Below are 25,449 nucleotides of genomic sequence, written 5' to 3' on the forward strand. Positions count from 1 at the left end.
CAGTTTAACGACTTCACTTTTACGAAGTCCTTTAAGTAATTTCCTGTAATTGTATTTAGATTTATTTTATTTCATTTTATTTTTATTTTATTTTTTTTACCCTCATTTCATCCTCATTTGCCCTGTTTCCCCCAACCCTCCATTCATTCACATCTCCCACCCCTTCTAACCGATAATACTCAAATGTATTCATAAATACTTTAACAAAATGTCTTCAATCACCGATGTGTGTGACAGGACATTAAACAAAATTCCTCCTCCTCAGTGATGCCATATCTGAATCTGATGATGCCTTATTCCTAATGCATTCGATATACGGCTCTACTGAAAATTCAAATTTAACTTTTCTGTATACAGAATATCTCTCGTGTTCCTGGATCCTACCACCCTACCCTTGTTTCCAGCAGTCAATTAAATGCTCTTTAAAAGCATGTAAAAACCAGGTTACATTTTGTACACTTTTGTTCAGCCATACATAACCAAACCCATACATGGTAAGTAAGTAGCGAATGTCTTATGCCCAGCATTTCTTATTGTTGCTGTCTAGATTAACAAGCATGTGGTAGGCTTTCTTTGACAATCTTTCAGCTGTTATTCTTGAAAGGCGCAACCAGTATCGAATGATATTTGTTTTTGCATCTATATTTAACTGAACCCTCCCAGTATCACCATAAACCATGTCATTTGGCGTTCGAGAGAGAGACGCTTTGACGCTTTATTGTCATTACCTGGAAGGGTCTATGAGAGAGACAGAGACAGAGAGATAGATAGATAGATAGATAGAGAGAGAGAGAGAGAGAGAGAGAGAGAGAGAGAGAAGAGGGAACTATGTGAAATACATGTCCTCACCTGGTACAGCAGTGTGTCTAGCATGCTGGCACTGAACACGTTGCCAGCAGCAAAAGGCAGTCGGAACATGTAGTGGATGTTGGAACCGCGCTCTCGTTCTTTCTGCAACCATGCAGATTTAGTAAGGAACATACGACTTCGATATTTTTCAAAATATCATGTTTAAGTCTCGTCTTCTATTTCATGCTTTGCACTGGCTCCCAGTACAAGAAAAAATATTTACAAAGTTGTCTCTCTTTTTTTCCAAGTCCATTGAATCTACTAGTCCACTGTATCTTTCTGATCTCATTCATCCCTAAAAATCCTCACGCCAACTCCGCTCTTCTTCTGACAGCCGCCTGCTTCGGATCCCCCCTGTTTGAACCAAAACGTATGGCCAACGCAGTTTTTCATACACAGACCTCATTCTTCAGAATCAACTAATCAGCCATCAACTAGTCACTCATCTTCACTGCAAGCTTTCAAATCCAGTCTGAAGACCACCCACCTTTCCACCCTCCAGAATCATTTTCAACAGCTCATACCTTTCCAGTATGAACTAAAATGACTATTAGTGAGTGAGTGAGTTGAGAGTTTCAGAATCTGTTGTTTGTATTTTTGATGATGTAATTTATCTTTGTGTGCTATATGACTTGTATGCGTCCGTGCGCGTGTGCTTGTGTGTGTTGTGTGCGAGTGTGTGGAGCGCGGGATGAATAATTCTCAATAATGTTTGGTATCATGTTCAATTTTGTCTTTTTAATATTTACGTGTATGTTCTTTTTGTAAACGCCTAAGGCTTATTTTCAAGACTAGGAGAACATGCTCATAATACTAATAATTTTGTTATCTTTTCATCGAAAACACACCACCGTCCAGACTATCTGTTGTAAATGTTACGAGCAATAGGAGAGGATATCTAGGTAATAGCGAAGAGAGTCAACTCATTCAAGTTCGTGCTCTTTTAAAATTCAACAATCTCCAAACCGATGATTTACTTCATGAAGAACACGGGCAAAGAATTGTAGAGAATCTCTTCATTATCGCAGTCGTCATTAGAAGCAGCAGAAGAAGTAGTTTCAGCATAAGCAGCTGTAATATTGTTAACAGTAGTAGATCTGTTGTTGCAAAATCAACAACAACAAAACCCCCAAACCAAGTTACCTTTTCAAGTTTTGAGATGGACAGAGCGTACAGATCGTCAGCCCGAAACTGCATGAAGCGCATGTTGGAGGCCTGGGACAGCTCTGTGATAATGTTGGACCTGTGTGTGAACATAAAACCGTTAAATTAACTCGTGTATGTGTGGTGTGACCGTATTGGATCTGTGTGTGAACACGTAGCCGTTAACACACCTCGCGTTCTTGTGGTGTAACCATACTGGACCTTTGAACAAGCAACCGTTAATACAAGTTTTTAAGGCGTTAATACAACTTTTTTCACATTCGTTTTTTTGTGGCTTCAGTTGCATGCAAGATCACGGAGCACACAGTTTCTCTCTTCTTTAAAAAAATTTTTTTTTCAATGCCTTACACATGTCTTTCTTTATCAGCTGAAAAACAAGAACAAAAACGAGACAAATGAATAAATAAACCAGTCAATCAAAAGACAACAACAAACAACTAAGTAAACACAATTTGATAACGTACCATTCCTTCACACACACACACAGACACACACACACGCACACAAACCATTCACGCCTAACTGTGTCTGTGTGATTTTATGATGGACACAATCTGTACCGTTTAATATTCATATGTTTTTTCTTGCTGTGGTGTGTGTTACATCTTGTATATATCTTTTTCACTCACTCTAGCTCTCAGTCGCTGTTTGCATATTCCAGGTTATGTCGCGCACGCACTTGTGTGTGAGTGTGTATATGTATATTAGCTGCTGCGTGGTGTTGGTCCCAAAGGAAAATAAACATACTAAAGTCAAACAATCAAACATACGAGCAAGCATTCCGTTAATGTTAGCAGCTAAATGGAGAAAAAGACAAGTCACCTCAAGCGATATGAAATTTGTTGTTCAAATATCACAAATGGAGGAGACACTGGCCTAGTTTCCTTTGCAAAACTTATAAAAAATTTACTGTTGAAAATAATCTTGATGATGATTTTTATATTTTCACTTGTTTGATCTCCCCTTTGTACACAGTACATTACACACACTCAGACCATTAAAACAATGTTCTTTCTATTTTGTTTCAAAATATCTTAACTGGTGTACATTCATGAAAAAAATGCTCGATCTAATCAACTTCAAATTTGCAAATCGAATATTTGTTGTTTTCTGTTACTTTCATTGTATTCGGTAGCTGTTTTTTAAATATTACTTTTTAAATCATGCAGTGTTTTCCATTGTAGTTCTTTTTGACCGAACATCTTAAGTGACGGGTAGGGGGAATAAGCCACATTTTTTTCTGTGATTCAAAAACCCAAGTTTTCTCAGCCAAAGACCATGTGCACAAGGTTTAATTAATTTCTGTTTCTTGTTTCAGTTTAATTTCTAATGTTCAGTAGCTTTGTGTTGTGGATATCTGCGGTGATATGGTGACGGGTGCGGTGGTCAAATGGTTAGAGCGCTGCCGAGTTTCCTGAATTCGATGCCCGTCGCACATGGTGGGTTGAGGGTGGAGATTTTCCGATCTCCCACGTCAACATATGTGCAGACCTGCCACTGCCTGTACCCCCTTCGTGAGTATACGTACGTAGATCAAATACGTACGTTAAAAGTCTTGTAGTCCACGTCCGTGTTCGATGTAAACATGAATATACCCAGCATGCACACCTTCGAAAACGGAATATGCCTGTCTACATACGGGGTAACTAAACAAAAACGGTCATACATGTTTAAATGTTACATTTCTGTGTGAGTGTGTGCGTGTGCGTGACTGAAACCTGACTGAATGACACAGGAAACGAATGACAAGCGCCCAATGGCAGCTGTCAGTCGGCTTATACGCAGGTAGACAGCCTGTTGTGTTAATGACTGCCTGTTTGTAAAGCGCTTAGAGCTTCCATTATTTCTCCATTGTTGTTCACCTATGATAGGCGCTATATACGTTCATGTCTGTTTCACATTGTCTGTCATTGGTTGTTTCTAGCCATGAGTTATCGGGTGTTTTTTTTCCACACTGCGTCATACTGTATTACGGTGTTGGCTGGGTTTGGATTACTTTGTTCTGGATTTATTCCAGTGATAAGATTCTGCTGCCATTAATTGATATCAAATCCCCAGTCCTTTCAATTTCACTGTTTTTCCATACTTTGAAGAAAATAGTCTTTTGTGTGTAGTATCAGTACATTGTTCCACAGTAGCTGGTCATGGTAATTTGCTAAACTGATCTCGTCTTTTGAATTTAAGTAGGTCCACAAAGCTTTTTCTCCTTCCCAAATTCAGTCATTATATTTTGAAATACACTTTTCAATTCCGTCAGCTCAAACTGGATTCCGGAAAGGAAGATCTACAATTGATCATCTGACCCGTCTCACTACCCAAATTAAAAAACAGTTTTCTAAGCGAAAAAGTATCCTTGCGTCCTTCTTCGATCTTACTAAAGCTTACGACCGAGTATGGCATAGCAGACTGTTATTTAAGCTGAAACAAATTGGTCTGTCGGGTCATGTTTATGACTATGTTAAATCCTTTTTAAGTGGGAGATATATTGTGGCAAAAGTGGGAGTAACTTTATCAACCTCTAGGTCTATAAACATGGGAATCCCGCAGGGTTCCATTATTTCTCCATTGTTGTTCAACATTATGCTTTATGATTTACATACATGTTTTCCATCATCTACCAAGCTGGCTCAATATGCCGATGATATTGCTATATGGATTCAGACATCCTTGAGGAAAAGGACAAGCCTACATTACATCAATTATGTACAGAAACATTTTCAGGGTGAACTCGATAGACTGAGTAGCTATATGCAATCAAATGGTTTTGAGTTTTCTGTAGAAAAAACACATTTGATCCTCTTTAATAATGGTTATAATCCCAGCAAACTACCACGATTTTTTTTAGGAGGACGTGAAATATTTTTCAAGTCGGAAATAAAATTTCTTGGGATCCTATTTACTTCAAAACTAAACTGGAAGAAACACACTGATTCAATGGTGACTAAAGCAGTTAAAAGTTTAAATTTCTTAAAAATTGTAAGTCACTCTCCTTGGGAACAAGACTCCAAAATTCTTTTACATTTAGCGACATCTCTCGTAAGATCAAGATTGACCTACGGTCAAGAAATTTTCTTTTCTGCTCCGCCGAGGTTTCTAAAGAAGCTGCGAATAATTGACGGTAAAGCTGTGGAACTGGCTTTAGGGGTACCTGTGCATACTAAGACCTCAGAAGCCTATAAGCTTGCGGGTATTCTACCATTAGATGAAATCAGAAAATTAAGTTCTGCTAAATACATTGTGAGATGTACAGCAGTGCATGATTTTGAGGAATTAAATATTAGGTCTGATATTGATTTTCCAAAAAATGCACAAAATAATTCAAATCTACAAACCATTCGCACATATGTGTAAGATATTTTAAATTCTTCAGACATTGATTTGCATGATATGGCACCTCGTGTTCTGGTGCCACCTGTCCCTCCCTGGGAGTTAACAAAAGCAAACGTCAACATATGGGCTTCTGACACAACAAAAGGAGAATCTCCACATATAATAGCAGCATCTGTCAGAATTGTATTAGAAGAAAATTTTGATTATCATTTAAAAGTTTACACTGATGGCTCGGTCCTGGATGATAGCAGTGCAGGATCTGCTTTTGTCATTCCTGACCTAAAAACAGAAAAATCATATTATTTAGGTAAGGGATATTCAATTTTTACAGCTGAATTGGTGGCCATCCTTATGGCTTTAAATCATCTTGTTGATATACCAATCATAGTAACCAATATCCTATTTTGTGTTGATTCTCAATCTGTCTTAAAAAGTTTGCTCCATTTTGAGAATAATCAAAGAGAAGATTTATTGTTTGAAATTAGGTATTTATTGCACTCCCTGTTTGTGAAGGGTACAAATGTTGATTTTTGTTGGATACCATCCCACACTGGATTCCTTTATAATGACCAAGCAGACAGGGCAGCAAAAAGGGGAGCAAAAAATCATATAGATAGTATAAAAGTATATTGCCCATTGTCATACAAGGAAATAAGCAATATACTAGAGAGAGACTTTTATAGGTGCTTGAATTCAAGTCTAAAACCTCGTCAGTTGACTCTCTCAGACTTTGGTCCGATTCGCAGACCAATTCTGAGTTTAGCTCTCAGACTATTATCAAATTCATTACGGACCAAGTATTGTTCTACTGTCAAGTGCATATGCTTTAGTAACCTGACAATTGAGCATATAATTTTTGACTGTAGTTTGATGAAGCCTTTTGTACACGAAAGTGTGTCTTCACAAGTGACTGAGAACGTTGATGTTTTTGACTTTTTGCATTCATTATCAGTTGTTTCGCTTGTCAGTTTAACGACTTCTCTTTTACGAAGTCCTTTAAGTAATTTCCTGTAACTGTATTTAGAGTTTTTTTGTTGTTGGGTTTGTTTGTTTTTTCATCCAAATTTCACCCACATTTTTACCCTCATTTGCCCAGTTTCTCCCAACCCTCCATTCATCCACATCTCCCACCCCTTCTAACCGATAATACTCAGATGTATTCATAAATACTTTAACAAAATGTCTTCAATCACCGATATGTGTGACGGGACATTAAACAAAATTCCTCCTCCACACTTTTCCATTAGCTATTTGTCCAAAATGCCATCTTGGGACACAAGACCAACTTTCGTTTACCGCTCTAGACAGTTTTCTAATCCATCGCAAGTAAAGGCATTTCTATATTTATATTAACTCCATCTTGTTCGCAGTTTCCTTCTATCTTGTTTCATGGATCTGTGTTTTAACATACAGCCTTTAGTTAAAACACCTCATGTTTTTGTGTGAACATGTGTGTGAAGATATAACATTAAATATATCTCATATTTTATGGTGGAACTGTGTGTTAACATTCAGCCGTTAACACATTTCATGTTCTTTTTTGGTGTGACCATATCGGACCTGTGAGAAGATACAGCTGTCAAAACAACCCATGTCTTTGTATGGTAACGGTACTGGTCCTGTGAGTGCAAGGCCGTTCTCACAATCCGTAGTGGTGTTGCAACTGTGTGGGCAGGTGAGTATGGCTCCTGTCTGTGTGATGTGAGTCTGGACATATTTCTGCGGTTCTGCCTTTGTGTCAACATCATCATGGTCATTATTTCCTGTTCTCAACCAAGTATTGTGATCAATGTATTATTTTAAAAAGTTTCTGCAAGAAGCATCTCCACTGACATTATGCCACAGTCTACAGTCAGTCTTATTTGGTGACAACGATTATAATGATAACGATGAAGAGAACAATGATGACGGTGACAATGGTAACAAACAACATGATTCAGACGTGGATGACGACACGCCAATGATGATATGAGTATAATCAGAACGTATTACTTTGGGAAAAGCCTGAAGATGGTCTGCACACCAACAATGGTGTTACAGTCGGCCAGTGTGTCCTCCTCAGCAGAGTTGGAGGTCTCTCTGTTCACCACCACCACGTTCTCCGTGAAGTTTATGCCTGCCCTCAGCAGGTCTTCCAGACTGTAGTCAACACACACACACACACACACACACACACACACACACTCATATATATACATCGGATATATATGGATGAGGAAGGTGATAGAATGGTTGAGACACTGAGCTGCCAAGAAAGAGTCCACGAGGGTGTGGGTTCGAATCCCTCTCTCGCCCATTCTCCCAAGTTTAACTGAAAAATCAAACTGAGCGTCTAGTCTTTCGGATGAGACGATAAACCGAGGTCCCGTGTGCAGCACGTACTTGGCGCACTGAAAAAGAACCCATGGCAACAAAAGTGTCCTCTGGCAAAATTCTGTGAAAAGAAATCCACTCTGATAGGTACAAAAATATATAAGCATGCATTCGAGGCATGACAAGCGCGTTGGGTTATGCTGCTGTCAGGCATCTGCCTAGCAGATGTGGTGTAGCGCATATGGATGTGTCCGAACGCAGTGACGCCTCCTTGAGAAACGGAAACTGATATATAATGTATATATTTTGGTAGGCTGTTGGGAGCCGACGATGACAAGGTCTGTGTACTCAGCGATGACAGCGCATGTGACTCTGCAGCCCAAAGCTGGAAGCACACAGGCGCCCACAGGGTCGCAGCGATGGACTGAATTTTGAACTGAGAAGGACGAGGCCCTGTGACGTCTGTCCCTCACAGCGGCGAGATGCAGTCGTCTGTCCTTGTCAAAGGCAGTTGTTGCTTTAGAGATGAGAGACCTCCAGTATGATCTGTCCGCAGCAGATGCTTCAAGCTTGCGTGGCTGGATGTCGCACCACCTGTTTCTCGTCAGGGTGTCTTTGTACCTCAGTTTGGGCCTTCCCTGTCCGCGTTGGCCCTCCTTGAGCTCACCATACATTAGTTGCCTGGGATGCGGCTGTTGTCCATTCTGATGGCATGACCAGTCCAGCGCAGCTGAGCCTTCAGCAACAATGACTCGATGCTTGTCAAACACTCGACTATTGGCCACCGTTCTTTCTCAGTTTCTGGACCTTGCGATTGGAATGAACTTCCTTTTTCGCTTCGTCAAGTCTCCACACTCAGCTCTTCCAAGTCTGGCCTTAAAACCCACCTCTTCCCAAAATAGCCTCCCTTGCCTGCCCTTCCGTGTCTTTAGTTTCTGCAGTATTAGAGTTATGCATGCGTGTGAATGACTGGTGCGAAAGCGCTTTGATTTGTCTCTGCACAAGATCCAGCGCTATATAAATACCATTATTATTATTATTAAACCAGCTTTGTCTAACACCTCTTGGTTTGTGACTTTGTCCTGCCAGCGAATGTCCATGATCATGCGTAGCGATTTCATGTGGAATTGTACTAGCTGCTTGATGTGCCGTCGATAAAGGGTGCACGTTTCATATCCATACAGTAGCGAAGAAAGGACGACGGCTTTGTAGATCTTTATCTTTGTACAGAGTCTTATTCCTTCTTGCTGGAGAACCTTCGCTCTCAATCTTCCAAGGGCCTGGCTGGCTTTCTTGATCCTGGACGTGATCTCTTTATCCAGTGATCAATATGCACAGGTAGTGCTGCCCAGATACTTGAAGCTCTCCACACACTTCAGTCGGACTCCATTAATGGTAATGGCTGGCTGGGGCTTGGCTCTGTTCGGGGGCGGCATGGACCACAGATCCATCCGGGTGGTATTTGATGCGTATGCCCAAGTTCAGATCTTTCATAGCATGGAGTAGGACCTGCGTGAAGAACAAGTTGAACATCACGGGGGCGAAAACACAGCAGTTTCACTCCGTTTGAGATGTTGAAGGAGTTTGAGCAGTCACCACTGGAAAGAACTTGTCCAGTTATGTTGTCGTGGAAGAGCCGTATTAAGGCGGTGAACTTGCGCGGGCAGCCCAGCTTCATCAGGATGGTCCATAAAGCTTCTCTGTTGACAGTGTCAAAAGCTTTGGTCAAATATGTGAACACTGCATACAAGTCCATCTGCTGTTCATTGCATTTCTCCTGGACGTGTCACACAGAAAACACCGTGTCTATTACTGCGGCCAGGGCGGAAATCGCACTGGGCTTCGGGAAGGTTGCTCTTTAGAGACGTTGGTGATGAGCCTGTTGAGGAGGATGCGGGCAAGTATCTTTCCTGCTATAGAGAGAAGAGAAATTCCTCTGTATTTGCCACAGTCTGATTTTGCCCCCCCCCCCCCCCCCCCACCCTTGTTCTTGAGAGCGCCACAATAGTGGCATCTCGAAGGTCTGCTGGCATGTCCTTTTCCTCCCAGATGGTCGAGAGGACGTCGTGGAACGCTTTGAAAGCTGTGGTTCCAATTGCCTTGTACATTTCAGCAGGAATTCCATCTTTTCCTGGCGCTTTCCCGCATTTCATCTGTTTTATGGCAGTCCTTACTTCATCCTCACTGGGGGGTAGGTCGAGGTCCTCCCGTGTAGGCTTCTGCGGTATTTGTTGTAGAGATTCCTGGGCAACAGTAGATGGCCGGTTGAGAAGTTGGCTGAAGTGCTCCTTCCACCTTGCGCTGACACCCTCCTTATCCTTGACAGAGTCGCCTCGAACTTGTCATCAAGTTTGGCTTAGAATTCCTTCTGGTATCTGGGTAACAGGAGTCTGAATGTGTTGATAGACCTCTCTAACGAGCTTTTGGCGTTTACGGTGGAGGGGGACTATGCGGATGTTGAGCTTAGCTCTAACAAACCGGTGATCCGTCCAGAAATCTGCACCAGACATTGCTCTGGTGATGAGGACGTCGCTGCTGTTAGTTGGCGGGTGATGATAAAGTCGATGAGATGCCACTGTTTATACACACACACACACACACACACACACACACACACACACATATATATATATATATGTGTGTGTGTGTGTGTGTGTGTGTGTGTGTGTATGTGTGTGTACATACATACATATGTTCAATATGTGGATGAAGTCTTTTATATATATATATATATATATATATATATATATATATATATATATATATATATATATGTGTGTGTGTGTGTGTGTGTGTGTGTGTGTGTGTGTGTGTGTGTGCATATATATACACACATTTTTGTTTTAACCCGCGCTTGACTTCATCCACATATTGAACATATGTATGTATGTACACACACACACACACACACACACACACACACACACACACACTGTGTACATATGTTCAATATGTGTGTATGATAGTGGATGAAGTCAAGCGCGAGTTCAAAACTTCCATCATTGTAACAAAAAAATTACGAAGATGTTTCAATGAAAGAACGGGACCCCTTTAAAGACAACAACTGGAGCCATTCTCTGAGGGAGAGGTTCATTTGTAGTATCTGATAGGACCCGATCAGAAGTATAAGAAATGGCGAGGTTTTTTTTGCTGCCCCATCATCTGCACGGTTACAGTGGCACTACTCCCCCGCCGCTCATTCCGAGTCCCCCATACACAGCTACAATCTGATTCGTCTGTCGCAGTCCCAATGCTGTCAGTCCACATGGAACCACTGATGTTAGATCATCAGGAGGCCACATACCAGAGGAGACCCTGCACTGCTGCTCAGTCACTTTGGTGGTGTTCAGTAGTGTCTTATCTGATTAAATGTACTTAGGACACCACCTACTAAGCCCCCTACCGACGACAATAATGGCTTTGTCGCCCAGCTAGACTGAATGAGTGTCTCCCCCAGAGTGCGGAAGTGGAGGGGTATCGAAACTGAGGTCACCATGAGAGCAGGGCGTGAAAGGTCACATAATTTGGGACTTTATTATGATGATGAAGGAAGAGGAGGAGGATGACGATGCCGATGATGATGACGACGATGCCGCTATGGAGGTCCATTTAGGTCTGGGAATACGTGAAAAGGCTGTACTCTGCGCTTCGTGTCATAATGATATCCCGGTGTCAACCAGGCTCGAGAGATACAGACACTTACAGAGTTGGTCAGGAAATTAGAGCAACACACCCAAAGACGCATCTGTGAAGTGGATGATTCTCGACCGTGTGGTCCAAGTCTTCCCATTTAAGCCCATAGCACACTCAACTCTGGGTAGGAGCCGGCCGCGTCTTCCCAGCCGTCAGTTCGCGTCACTAACCATTTCGCCACAGCGGCTGGTCTGACAATGCTCTAATCCACCCAAGGTATATATGATTGAGAGACAAGTAACCGTGTTCCCAAGATCTGCGGAAGAATAAACAGTTTTCAATGATTTCCCAAACTGCCAGTGAAGGGTGAACTAGAAACAAAAAGAATATACAACTAATATACTGAAAACAGTGATCCCTTTTTGCACCTCCTTGGTCCTACAGGCTGCAATATCTTTTTCTCCCTCTTGCTCAAGCCCACTTCTCTCTCTCTATCTCTCCATGTTTATAACAAGAAGCAGGAGGCCTGTACTCACCAGTCAATGTTTCCAGTCATCCAGTAAACCAGAGGAAAATAGGACATCATTTCTAAGAAGGCTTGTTCAGGGCTGCACATATACACGAAGACAGAGCGTTGTAAAAAACAGATATTGTAAAGATATTAACATATTCCCCAAAACACATTTATTAAGTCTGCATGCTTTTCATGCCCTTTTGCTGACTGTCAGAGATCTTACACACACTGGCATTACAAACGTTCGTTTCCAACGAGGAAACCATTTTATTACATTGTATTGTATTTGTATTGCACTGTATTACTCTTTTCTGACACAGGCTGCTCTCCCAAGAACGCGTCGCTACAGTGAGAACGCCACCCATTTTTCTTTCTTTCTTCTGCAAGCAAGTGTTGTTTCTTTCCACTTCAAAGTGGATTTTTCTGCTGAGACAGAGACAGCACTTGTGGGTTCTTTTACGTAGGCTTATCAAATATACACAAACAAAACCCAGAAAAGCGAACCGCTTCCCTACACGGTGGTGGAATACAAGAAAAGATAAAATTAATTCTCCATATCACAATATATGGTTGCTTATTGCACCATGAAATGTTATACAATATTGTGTGGTTTGCTAGGCAGCCTGATAAACGTAGTCTTTGGTCACATGTGTCTTTGGTCACATATGTCTTTGGTCACATGTCTTTGGTCACGTATGTCTTTGGTCACATATGTCTTTTCGCGTTGAGTACCAGCTGCTCTGTTCGGAGATGCTTGCTTGATAGAGGTCTGTGTGAATTTGTTCCCGCGCGCGCGCGCGTGCTGCAGAAAAAAAAGATAACTTCTACTGCTGCCATGGTATTTGTACATGCTCAAAGTGCACACTGCAAAATGAATTCAGTGAATCATTTCATCAATCCTCCCGGGACTAATAAAACTACCGACAATGATAACAACAAACAAACAAAAAAACTACATTGGGGAAGTGGGTAATTAACAGACGGCCAGGTAGAGATACATATAAAGACAATACAGTCATGCTTAATATATACCAGCAGAGATACATATAAAGACAATACAGTCATGCTTAATATATACCAGCAGAGATACATATAAAGACAATACAGTCATGCTTAATATATACCAGCAGAGATACATATAAAGACAAAACAGTCATGCATAACATATATCAGAGTCCAACGTATTAATCACATTCCTTCCCACATCCGTACTCTGCACTGGCTCCCCATTGAAGCGAGGATTAAATACAAAGTTGCTTGTCTCTGTTATTCTGCTTTCTCTCTGACCTTGTCAGTGTTTACACTCCCTTCATAACTCACCGCTCATCCTCTGACTGTTACCTTCTGAAATTTTCTTGTGTCAATACAATAACCTATGGTATAGGGTCTTTCCTCTTGCTGCTCCTCACATCTAAAGCAAGCTTCCTCATCATATCCATGCATCTGATTCCATCTCTGTCTTTCGCTCTTCATAAAAACTAATCTTAAAAAAAATCAATATGTACTCTCAGTTTCCTTCTTCTCCAACACCAGTCCATGCCTGTCAGTTCACTCTGTTCGCATGATGAATGACAGAGGGAGAGTTAGGGGGGCCGGGTGGTGGTGGATAAAGAGTCTGTCTTGAATGATCCATGTAATATATAACTTTTTCTTTCATGTAAATTGTCTTTAGCTCTTAGAGAGAAAGGGTGCTATATAAATGTAAATTATTATTACTATTATTACACCAAAAATGAGACTGAGACACACACACACACACACACACACACACACACACACACAGAGAGAGAGAGAGAGAGAGAGAGAGAGAGAGAGAGAGAGAAAGACAGAGACAGAGACAGACAGACATACAGACAGACAGACGGACAGAAACTGAAACCGAGACAGCACAGACAGGTAGACAAGGAGAAAGACAGAGACAAACGGACAAGCTAGTAACGAACAGACCCGAGAAGACAGCTGTTATAATATCAGACAATAAGGACAGGCCTACAGACATACACCCAATGCACTTACACACGGCCCAGTAAGAGCACGATCGGATTGAGGGTCTTCTTAGGACGGGCGTGTGAGCGTAAAGGCACGATGAAGTTGTACAGTCCCGACCCCGCGTAGTCTGCTGCGATCACGATGGTGGGGTTGGGCCAGTTGTAGTCTTTGGCGTTCTTACAGTGGTTGTGTGAACACTCCTGTAAACACAAGCTGGTGTTCATCATAATATATTATCCATTCACAACAGCATGACATATACATACACAGCCTCATGCTATCATCCGGTCGTGCAGTATGTTTACTATGATTACATCCAGGCATGTTGTTGTATTTTATGGGTAATGTCTTTGTGCAGAACTATTAGCGTCTGCCTCACTGATTGTCTGTTTCCATGTGGCTTGTTATGTATGCGCACAACACAATAATGCTACAGGTGCGGTGATCGAATGGTTAGGACGCTGGATTCTCGCCCAAGTTTCCCGAGTTCGATTCCCGGTTTCGGCACACCTGGTGGGTTAAGGATGGAGATTTACTTCCGATTTCACATTTGTGGCTTTGTGTTGTTGACGTCTAAGGTGATGTGGTGGTGACGAGTGCGGTGGTTAAATGGTTAGAGCGCTGGATTCTCGCCCTTCGCGCGTTTTCGCACGCATTAGATCAAACACACACGTTAAAGATCTTGTAATCCATATCAGCGTTCGGTGGGCTATGGAAACAAGAACATACCCAGCCTGCACCCCCTGCTCCCCAACCAACAAAAAAACCCAACATCGGTCATACAAGTAAAGATCACACACACACACACACACACACACACACACACACACACACACACACACACACGCGCGCGCGCGCGCGCGCGCGCATATATGTGTGTGTGACTGGAACCTGATTGAAGGACTCAGGAAACGAATGATGGGCGCCCAAAGGCAGCTGTGGGTCGGATCTACTCAGGTAGGTAGCCTTTGTGCAAATGACTTCATGTTTGTAAAAAGCTTAGAGCTTTGTCTCTTACCGAGGATAGGCGCAATGTAAGTATCCATATCATCATCACCATCATACTAACTGCTTCACGCCCAGATGACGTGTCAGTGGCAGAGTACAGAGCGAGATCACAAACAATACAACTACACACACAGCACAGCAGACTGCGCAACCAGACATGTGTTCTTTCCACTTGTGATTGCAGCCAGGTAGACAGAAATCCATCCATAGTGGTGATGGTAACGGCGTCTCTGTCACTCCACCAAGGCCTGTACTTCTCTATGTAGTTTGTTCTTCTACGGTCTTTGCAGTTACCCATATGACATGATTTTATACATACATAATTTTAGATTGGTATCCATACGATGCAACCAGCAACGAGATATCTTTCACTGTATTGATTGTAAACTATGAGGCCTGTGTCACAGTGATCGTTTCCTTTTCTCTCACTCTCTCTTTAAAAACTGCAGTCGATTTCATACAAAATAGCACACACACACACACACACACACACACACACACACACACACACACACACATATATATATATATATATATATATATATATATATGTATATATTCACAATATAGGAACAGTATGGGAACAGTCGTTAAAATGAAGAACACACGCACGCTTAAGCGTTCATTCTCCACACAAAGAAAGGCACTAAGAGAGACAGAAACAGATATAGCCTTATTCTTTTTTAGGTTGAGTACTTACAAAAGCCAGCTGCATACAGCACAGGGGCCGTTTTTCCCGCATCAGATGACACAGCGTGGGGCTGGTGCCCACGTAAGGAGTGATGGGCGGAAATCCTCGCACATACCTAGAGAAAAGAGTAACACAGTAATGGTTCCGCCACGCTTAATTCGGTGCAACACGGTCCAAACCACGTGTTATGAAATCATAAACTCATTTTTAAGAAAGGGCATGTGAAAACTTTGTCACCATCACCCACACAACACCCTGAAGTTTATTTTAAGAAAGGCCATGTGAACACTATGCCACCATCAGCCACACAACACCCTGAAGTTTGTTTTAAGAAAGGGCATGTGAACACTATGCCACCATCAGCCACACAACACCCCGACGTTTATTATTAAGAAAGAGCGTGTGAACACTATGTTACCATTAGCCACACATTACCCCAAAGTTTATTTTAAGAAAGAGCATGTGAATACTGATGTCACCATCAGCCACACAACACCCCGAAGTTTATTATTAAGAAAGAGCGTGTGAATACTGATGTCACCATCAGCCACACAACACCCCGAAGTTTATTATTAAGAAAGAGCATGCGAACACTATGTCACCATCAGCCACACAATACCCCCGGATTTTATTTTTTTCAAATCAAGAACGGGCATCTGAACACTGATGTCACCATTAACCACACAACACCCTCAATTTTTTTTTTTTTTTACTTCCCCTCCCTCTTCCCGGCCTGTGCCACAAAGACGACTTACTCAGGAAAGTCATCGTCGCTGGACATGTCCCCGTCGTCGTCCTCAGAGTCGGACCCAGTGATGTTGATGTGGATGTTGTTGGCCTCCACCATGGCTGGCACCGGAGCGATGCTGGGCCGTTTCTGCAGACTCTGGATGTTGAGGCCTTTAGGTAGACTGAGCTGACTCCTCCGACTGTTCTGCCGGCTCAGCCCGCTGTCTCCCTGCATCCGTGTGTGCTGTAGCTCCAGGGCCACCGTACCTGCACAACACGACAGTGTGGCCGTTACAAGGGTTGTGAGGACATGGCTTCACTAGGATTTCTTATCTGTGCACTGAGGGGATGGCTTCACTAGGATTTCCTATCTGTGTATTGACGACATGACTTCACTAGGATTTCCTATCTGTGTATTGACGACATGGCTTCACTAGGATTTCCTATCTGTGTATTGACGACGTGGCTTCACTAGGATTTCCTATCTGTGTATTGACGACATGGTTTCACTAGGATTTCCTATCTGTGTACTGACGACATGGCTCCACTTGGATTTCTTATCTGTGCACTGAGGGGATGGCTTCACTAAGATTTCCTATTTGTGTATTGACGACATGGCTTCACTAGGAATTCTTATCTGTGCACTGAGGGGATGGCTTCACTAGGATTTCCTATCTGTGCACTGAGGGGATGGCTTCACTAGGATTTTCTATCTGTGTATTGACGACATGGCTTCACTAGGATTTCCTATCTGTGTACTGACGACATGGCTCCACTTGGATTTCTTATCTGTGCACTGAGGGGATGGCTTCACTAAGATTTCCTATTTGTGTATTGACGACATGGCTTCACTAGGAATTCTTATCTGTGCACTGAGGGGATGGCTTCACTAGGATTTCCTATCTGTGTATTGACGACATGGCTTCACTAGGATTTCCTATCTGTGTATTGACGACATGGCTTCACTAGGATTTCCTATCTGTGTATTGACGACATGGCTTCACTAGGATTTCCTATCTGTGTATTGACGACATGGCTTCACTAGGATTTCCTATCTGTGCACTGAGGGCATGTCTTCACAAGGATTTTCTATCTGTGCACAGAGGGCATGGCTTCACTAGGATTTTCTATCTGTGCACAGAGGGCACGGCTTCACTAGGATTTCCTGTCTGTTCACAGAGGGCATGGCTTCACTAGGATTTCCTATCTGTGCACAGAGGGCATGTCTTCACAAGGCTTTTCTATCTGTGCACTGATGGCATGTCTTCACAAGGATGTTCTATCTATGCACAGAGGGCATGGCTTCACAAGGATTTTCTATCTGTGCACTGATGGCATGTCTTCACAAGGATTTTCTATCTGTGCACTGATGGCATGTCTTCACAAGGATGTTCTATCTATGCACAGAGGGCATGGCTTTACAAGTATTTTCTATCTGTGCACTGATGGCATGTCTTCACAAGGATTTTCTATCTGTGCACTAATGACATGGCTTAACAAGGATATCCAGCCTGTAATGTGTCCGTTATAAAAGTTCTGAGGACACATGACAGGATAATAATAATAATAATAATAATAATAATAATAATAATCCCTAAGAAGTCTGTCAAATGGATTCCCAGACGTCAGTCAAAAAGAGGCCACATAAGTCAGTCCAAAAGATTTCACAGAATTCAGCTTAAGAATTCACGGAAGTCCGTCAAAAGCTGTGGTTGTTGACATGGCTTCACGAGTTTTTTTTATTTTTTTATTTATCCGTGCAGTGTCTGTTACAACGTTTCTTTGGACATGGCTTCACTACGATTATCTGTCTGTTCCCTGGCCGTTACGTTTCTTTGGACATGGCTTCACTGCGATTATCTGTCTGTTCCCTGGCCGTTACAACGTTTCTTTGGACTTGGCTTGACTAGGATTTCCTATCTGTGCTGTGGGCGTTACAACGTTTCTTTGGACATGGCTTGACTAGGATTTCCTATCTGTGCTGTGGGCGTTACAACGTTTCTTTGGACATGGCTTGACTAGAATTTCCTATCTGTGCTGTGGGCGTTACAACGGTTCTTGGGACATAGCTTGACTAGGAGTTCCTGTCTGTGCTGTGGGCGTTACAACGTTTCTTTGGACATGGCTTGACTAGGATTTCCTATCTGTGCTGTGGGCGTTACAACGGTTCTTGGGACATAGCTTGACTAGGATTTCCTATCTGTGCTGTGGGCGTTACAACGTTTCTTTGGACATGGCTTGACTAGAATTTCCTATCTGTGCTGTGGGCGTTACAACGGTTCTTGGGACATAGCTTGACTAGGAGTTCCTGTCTGTGCTGTGGGCGTTACAACGTTTCTTTGGACATGGCTTGACTAGGATTTCCTATCTGTGCTGTGGGCGTTACAACGTTTCTTTGGACATGGCTTGACTAGGATTTCCTGTCTGTGCTGTGGGCGTTACAACGTTTCTTTGGACATGGCTTGACTAGGATTTCCTGTCTGTGCTGTGGCAGTTCGGTTTCTTGAAAGATGGCTTAACTATATTTTCTGTCTGAGCTGTGGCCGTACAACGTTCCTTGGGACATGGCTTCACCAGGATTTCCTGATTTCCTACCTGGTGAGCTTCTCCCCTGAAAAAAGTCATCACTTGCCATCTCTCTCTCTCTCCTGAGCTGTATAATGCTGAAGTGGGACAACAATGTTCTTAATCAGTTGAATTTTTGATAATGACCATAATCATCATTACCATCATCGTCATCATCATCATCATATTATTATTATTATCATCATTATATTATCATTATTATTATTATTATCATCATCATCATCATCATCATCATCATCATAATCAGACATGCTTCGCACTGATCACGTTCGACAACTGATGTAACTCACACATTGATACATAATAGACGTGACTCTATTTCCAAATTCAAACCCAACCCATCCTAAATAAATGCCTCAAACAGCTCTGAACTCGTTGAAAGTGCCCAGTGTCAGTCTTCAGGTCTAGACCCGCTTTGAGAGCCTGACAAATGTTACAGTAGCTCAGCCATTCCGTCTGCTGATTTCTGAGTCCTCGGAGGAAATATGTCGGTCGCTGTTAAACCGATATAAGTGAATTCCTTCACCACATTCAGTTAATATTTGTTTATGGTGATGGTTGGAGGGCTTTCAGTGTCCTCGCTCATGATATTTGTTTTCTTTAGACTGATTGTCAGTCTATAGTCCTCGCAGGCTTTGGAGAAACAGTTCAGAAGGTTCTGAAGATGTTCCTTCTAACACAACACACAAAAGACAGGAAGTGATGAATGGAACCAATGCGGTGGAGTTCTATGCTTGCTGACTTACAGATATTAGAAACATACTTGTACATGGACCTAACACATGGGAGAGTGACACCAATTTTATTGCGTGATCAGTGAAGGAGGTATCGGTCTGACTTACACGAATAGAAGTGGGTGCTGTGTCTTGAAAGACGATCTTTTAGTCTTGAACAGCAGTGCTTCAGTTTTCTCGCCATTCAGCTTAAGTTTGTGCTCATCAGGGTACGCATACCCAGATTCAAACACTCGGCTGTTGGCGGCCGTTCTTTCTCTGTCTCTGGAACTTGTAATTGGAATGAACTTCCTCTTTCACTTCGTCAGGTTTCCACACTCAGCTGTTTCAAGTCTGGCCTTAAAACCCACCTCTTCCCCAAATAGCCTCCCTTCCCTGCCTCTTCCTTGTCTTCGTTTTTTTTGTTTTTGTTTTGTTTTTGTTTTTTTCAGTTTTAGAGTTATGCATGCGTTTGAATGACTGGTGCGAAAGCGCTTTGATTTGTCAATGCACAAGATTCAGCGCTATATGAATATATATATATATATATATATATATATATATGTGTGTGTGTGTGTGTGTGTGTGTGTGTGTCTGTGTGTCTGTGTGTGTCTGTGTGTGTGCGTGTGTGGTATTCTGTAAACTAAAAGATAAAGTTGGATAAAATAAGTTACTAGTTAAATTCATCTAATGTGTATCGCAGTCTGGTAACTGTCAAACTGTTATGCTTTTCTCTATACGGCCTATTCTGGTATGGTTTCACACGGATTCATTAGTCACACTTTTACACATTATACACTCCATGAAGTCTGTACTGTCAGTGTGCTTCAGAATCAGAATCAGATTCAAAATACCTTTATTATCTCGTAGAGAAATTAAGTGTGGTGAAGTCTGTGATAATACAAATGATAAACAAAACGGTAAAATTTGGCATACAACATAATAACAAAATAACACTCAACTCAGTCATAGCAAAGCAAGTCACTTTTACTTAACCATTTAAATGTATTAAGAATGTCATTTGATGTCAGTATCTGGTCTTCACACATATGCATCATGTTATGTCGTTGCCAATTCCGAACCCAGTGGTGGTCTTTCCAGTGTTAAATGTGTATATGCGTATTTACTATCCACTTGTGTTTCTGACATTGTAACAAGGCACTGCCTCCTTTTTCTTCTCTTTAACTATTGTAAAATAAAACAAAAAGAAAAACCTTGTGTGAGTGGTCTCTGTATGTGCCAGGCCTCAATCTACTCTTTTAATTCTTTTAATCCTGAAATTCCTTTTAATGATTTCATCTAACTTATCTTATCTATCTTACCCTTTAAAGCACTGACAATATAACTCTCAAACTTACCACTCCGGTCTCTTTGTTACATTATCATGGTTGTTGTTTATGTCACTTCATAAACTGAACACAAAGGAGGTCACAGAGGTCAGTCCCAAGCAGTCCAAAGGAGGTCTCTGAAGTCAGTCCCAAGCAGTCCAAAGGAGGTCGCAGAAGTCAGTCCATAGCAGTCCAAAGGAGGTCACAGAGGTCAGTCCAAAGGAGGTCACAGAGGTCAGTTCAAAGCAGTCTAAAGGAGGTCGCTGAAGTCAGTCCCAAGCAGTCCAAAGGAGGTCGCAGAAGTCAGTCCCAAGCAGTCCAAAGGAGGTCGCAGAAGTCAGTCCCAAGCAGTCCAAAGGAGGTCGCAGAAGTCAGTCCCAAGCAGTCCAAAGGAGGTCACAGAGGTCAGTCCAAAGGAGGTCACAGAGGTCAGTTCAAAGCAGTCCAAAGGAGGTCGCTGAAGTCAGTCCCAAGCAGTCCAAAGGAGGTCGCAGAAGTCAGTCCCAAGCAGTCCAAAGGAGGTCGCAGAAGTCAGTCCCAAGCAGTCCAAAGGAGGTCGCAGAAGTCAGTCCCAAGCAGTCCAAAGGAGGTCACAGAGGTCAGTCCAAAGGAGGTCACAGAGGTCAGTTCAAAGCAGTCCAAAGGAGGTCACAGGACTAAGAGTCTGAGTAAGGGAAGTGAAGTAGGAAAGGTGAGTGGTGCTATGTTGGAGTGACCACCAGCAACCTTGATCCAGATCTCTGATCCACCAGCACAAAGGTGTTACAGCACACCACCAGAACACCTACCTCACAGTGTCAGGGGGTCCCGGGCGTCAAGCGAATATTTCCCAGACCCTTGTCTGTTTGGGCAGTGGTTAAGGAGCGCCCCCCATCCCCTGGCTATTCACATCCCAACTACAGCTGGGCTGCTTTGTGATCCTTGTCACTTTCATGTCACAGTGATGTTACCACATACTCCCTTCAAAAGTAAAAACAAAAACACAAACAAAAAAAGCACAGAAAAGTACAGTACTATTACACAAGCATTCACACACATTCACACATATGCAGGATACCAATTCAAACCGACAAACAAGAGTGCGTGCATGTGCGCTACACAAACATACATATCCGGACGTGCACCCGCAAATGCAGACAAACACACATACACACACTGTACACACACGCACACTCATTCAGCACACACACACACACACACACACACACACACACACACACACACACACACATGCACACACACAAATACAGATACACACAATTCGTATGTGCACATGCAAACACATTAAGACAAAAACAGATAAACACAGAGACAGACAGACCGACAGACAAACAGACACACACACACACACACACACACACACACACACACACACACACAAACACACACACACACACACTGTACACACACGAACGTACAAATACACGAATATACACGCACACATTTTTAACACACACACACACACACACACACACACACACACACAGTGACCTACCCACGCTGGCAATCATAGAGGCCACCCTGGAGGCGGACTCTGTTGCGTGTGGCAGACGTGTCCTGTCCATAGCGGCCCGGTCCTCGTGGTTGGGGTTGGCCAGGATGAAGGCCGAGTTCTCCTCCTTGGTGATGTTCATGTAGAAACAGATGTCTGCTTTCCGCATGATGTGGCGGGGGCCGGGATTCAGCTGGATACTGCTGCCCGGTAAGTCCCGCTTCACGCCCACCAGACTGACCCCATACCTGGCACAACAACATGGCCACTGTACAGCTTTACCTGGCACCACAACATGGCCACTGTACAGTTTAACTGACACCACAACATGACCACTGTATATCATTACCTAGCACCACAGCATGGCCCCTGTATAGCTTTACGTGGCACAACAACATGGCCACTGTACATCATTACATGGCACCACAGCATGGCCCCTGTATAGCTTTACGTGGCACAACAACATGGCCACTGTACAGCATTACCTGGCACCACAACATGGCCACTGTAAAGCATTACCTGGCACAACAACATGGCCACTGTACAGCATTACCTGGCACTATAACATGGCCACTATACAGCATTACCTGGCACCACAACGGTGCAGCATCGGCTGGGAGCGCGCGCAGGTTGACCGTTGTAGTTATGCAATGCTTGACGGACCCATCACGAGAGAGGTGTGTGTGGGCAGTATTTGAAATTGTGTATGTGGCCAAAACCGCCAGGTGTTAAAATCACTCTGGGCAGTGTGTGAAAGACAGCCTACAAGCGTCAAAGCAAAGATAAGTGATTTTTCTGTGAAGCTGATTAATAATTTGTTATCGCGTTATTGTTTAATGTTTGAATTATTAGTAAATTATTGAGAGGGCTCAAAACTTGTCATCCCTTTGTTGTTTAGTTGTTGAATTGTTAGTGAATGACAGAGAGGGCCTAGAAGCGGTGCAGCACCGGCTGGGAGCGTGCGCAGGTTGACCGTTGTAGTTATGCAACACTTAGCGGACCCATCACGAGAGAGGTGTGTGTGGGCAGTATTTGAAATTGTGTATGTGGCCGAAACCGCCAGGTGTTAAAATCACTCTATTAGAGAAGGACCTGTATTTTTCTGCAAAATAAAATCTGCTACTCAAAAACACCCAGATGCACCCTTCCACTGGCTATGAGGAGACAACCTGACAAAATCCCCAATCCCACGGCTTTCATACAGTACCAATGGGATGAATGGCTGTTGGGTTAAACAGTCACTAACTGTATGCAGTCTGGCCTTAGGGCGACACCAGGCTGATGGACTCCACACAGATGGACATCCATTGCCCTTCCCTGATAAGAGGCGACCGATTTTTTTCCCTCACCACATAGAACACCCTTCTATGGATACCAACCAAACCCTGTCTCGCATGCACCTCGGGGATCAGCTGCATAGCACGAGACATAAATTCAGATCCCCAAAACCCCAAAACAGGCGTGGCAAAAGAGGTGGGAAAAGATTGTGCTTAGGTAGCAGAATGACAAAAGCAGAGTGGCTGTCAAAGAAATTCTTTAGAATCGGCAGTTGGAATTGTTCCAGCGCGAGAATGAGAATTTCAACAATTGAGAAATTGGCATATGATTTTGACATTTTATATCTCCAAGAGACCAGGACAAGTGCAGACAGACCAATACATTTTGAGAATTTCACAGTCTTTCAAAGGAATGAATCATACTGAACAAAAACCTAAAAAACAAAGTTTCCACCATAAATCTAGAGAAATGGTGTAGCAACTCATGTGAACTAGTGGGGGTGCGTCTCGAAAAACCTGACGGAATTCACAAAAGCATCGTGCTCATCAATGACTATGTTCACCCAGGAACCTGCACAACAAAAGAGGATTGGGCCTTTTTAGAGGAAATAGAGAACGAACTTGGAGACTCAGTCATTATCTGTGGAGACCTCAATGCAAGATCAAGGCTATGGGACCAGCGGAACACCAACCCACAAGGACTCGCACTTGAAGGAATGATAGGGGAAATTCTTCTTAGCCCATTAACAACCACATCCCCAACTCGCCTTGGAACAAGACAAGGGGACAGTGACAGTGTGATTGACATCACTCTAACATCTCCAAAATTCAGAGCAGAAATGAATGCAGAGATGCTTCCACACCAAGGCAGTGACCACCTCCCGGTAGTGTTCAGTCTACAGAAACTGTCAGATAAACCCTGTATGAAACCGCGTGATCCATTTCAGTTTGAAACCAAAGAGACAACCATCATCGAAAAATTAAGACGCAGAAGAAACAAAAGAACGGCACTGAACAGGATGCAAACTATTCAGCCCCCATGGTGGAATACCGACACAGAAAGAGCCTGGATAGAAAAACATGCGGCTGTCAAACTTTGGCAAAAAGAAAGAACAAAACCATCTCCGGACAAAGATATTGAAACAAAAATGAAAGAAAAAAATAAACAGTTTGAAATCATTGCTCAAGAGGCCAAAAATGACAAGTGGAAACAGTTTTGCGATGCACTCAGTTATGACTCAACATTGACAGAGTTCTGGCAATTTTATCGTCGCATGGAAGGGAAAACGTGCACAACAACAACCCCAGACATGGTACATGGTAGACACTGACGGAACCAAGCTTAAGACAAACGCAGAAAAAGGATCCGCCCTGCTCAAACGTTTCATACAACAGAGCGATCAAAGAAACTTAGATGAGAAAAAGAAATATGTTGAGGAGTTAAACCAAACCCTTATGCAGACTGGACCTGATGATGACTTGACAATAGATGATCTAAACGAAGCAATAGCTAAATGCAAGAAAGAATCAGCTCCTGGCCCAGACAAAGTTCGCTACTCGGACATCAAGGAACTATCGGAAGAAGACAGAAGCAACCTTTTCAATCTATATCAAAACAGTTTCCACAATGGACATGTGCCGGAGGACTGGACACACAGCTTCTTCAAACCCATACCAAAACCAGGAAAGGACCATCATCCTAACCATGCAAAACATTGCCGGAAAGCTCATGGAATGCATGATAGCCAGGAAACTTGCAAGGGATCTTGAACACAGGCACATTCTCCCTTCAAATCAAGGTGGTTACAGAACAGGCAAGTCCACATGGGAAAA

At 42.8% G+C, this 25,449-nt stretch overlaps 1 protein-coding gene across 1 annotated transcript in view; it reads right to left on the reverse strand.

Annotated features, from left to right (window-relative positions):
- LOC143276251 (potassium channel subfamily T member 2-like) overlaps positions 1 to 25,449 on the reverse strand; it is a 288,909-nt gene that overhangs the window by 48,216 nt on the left and 215,244 nt on the right. Inside the window, exons 15-22 of the mRNA XM_076580729.1 lie at positions 22,343 to 22,587; positions 16,247 to 16,487; positions 15,501 to 15,606; positions 13,820 to 13,992; positions 11,826 to 11,897; positions 7,336 to 7,482; positions 1,993 to 2,092; positions 850 to 951 (exon numbers count right to left, since the gene is read on the reverse strand). Of these exons, the coding sequence (XP_076436844.1) occupies positions 850 to 951; positions 1,993 to 2,092; positions 7,336 to 7,482; positions 11,826 to 11,897; positions 13,820 to 13,992; positions 15,501 to 15,606; positions 16,247 to 16,487; positions 22,343 to 22,587 (1,186 nt within the window). The remainder of the gene's footprint in view (positions 1 to 849; positions 952 to 1,992; positions 2,093 to 7,335; positions 7,483 to 11,825; positions 11,898 to 13,819; positions 13,993 to 15,500; positions 15,607 to 16,246; positions 16,488 to 22,342; positions 22,588 to 25,449) is intronic.

The sequence above is a fragment of the Babylonia areolata genome, chromosome 31 (assembly GCF_041734735.1).
Source record: "Babylonia areolata isolate BAREFJ2019XMU chromosome 31, ASM4173473v1, whole genome shotgun sequence".
NCBI lineage: Eukaryota > Metazoa > Mollusca > Gastropoda > Neogastropoda > Buccinidae > Babylonia > Babylonia areolata.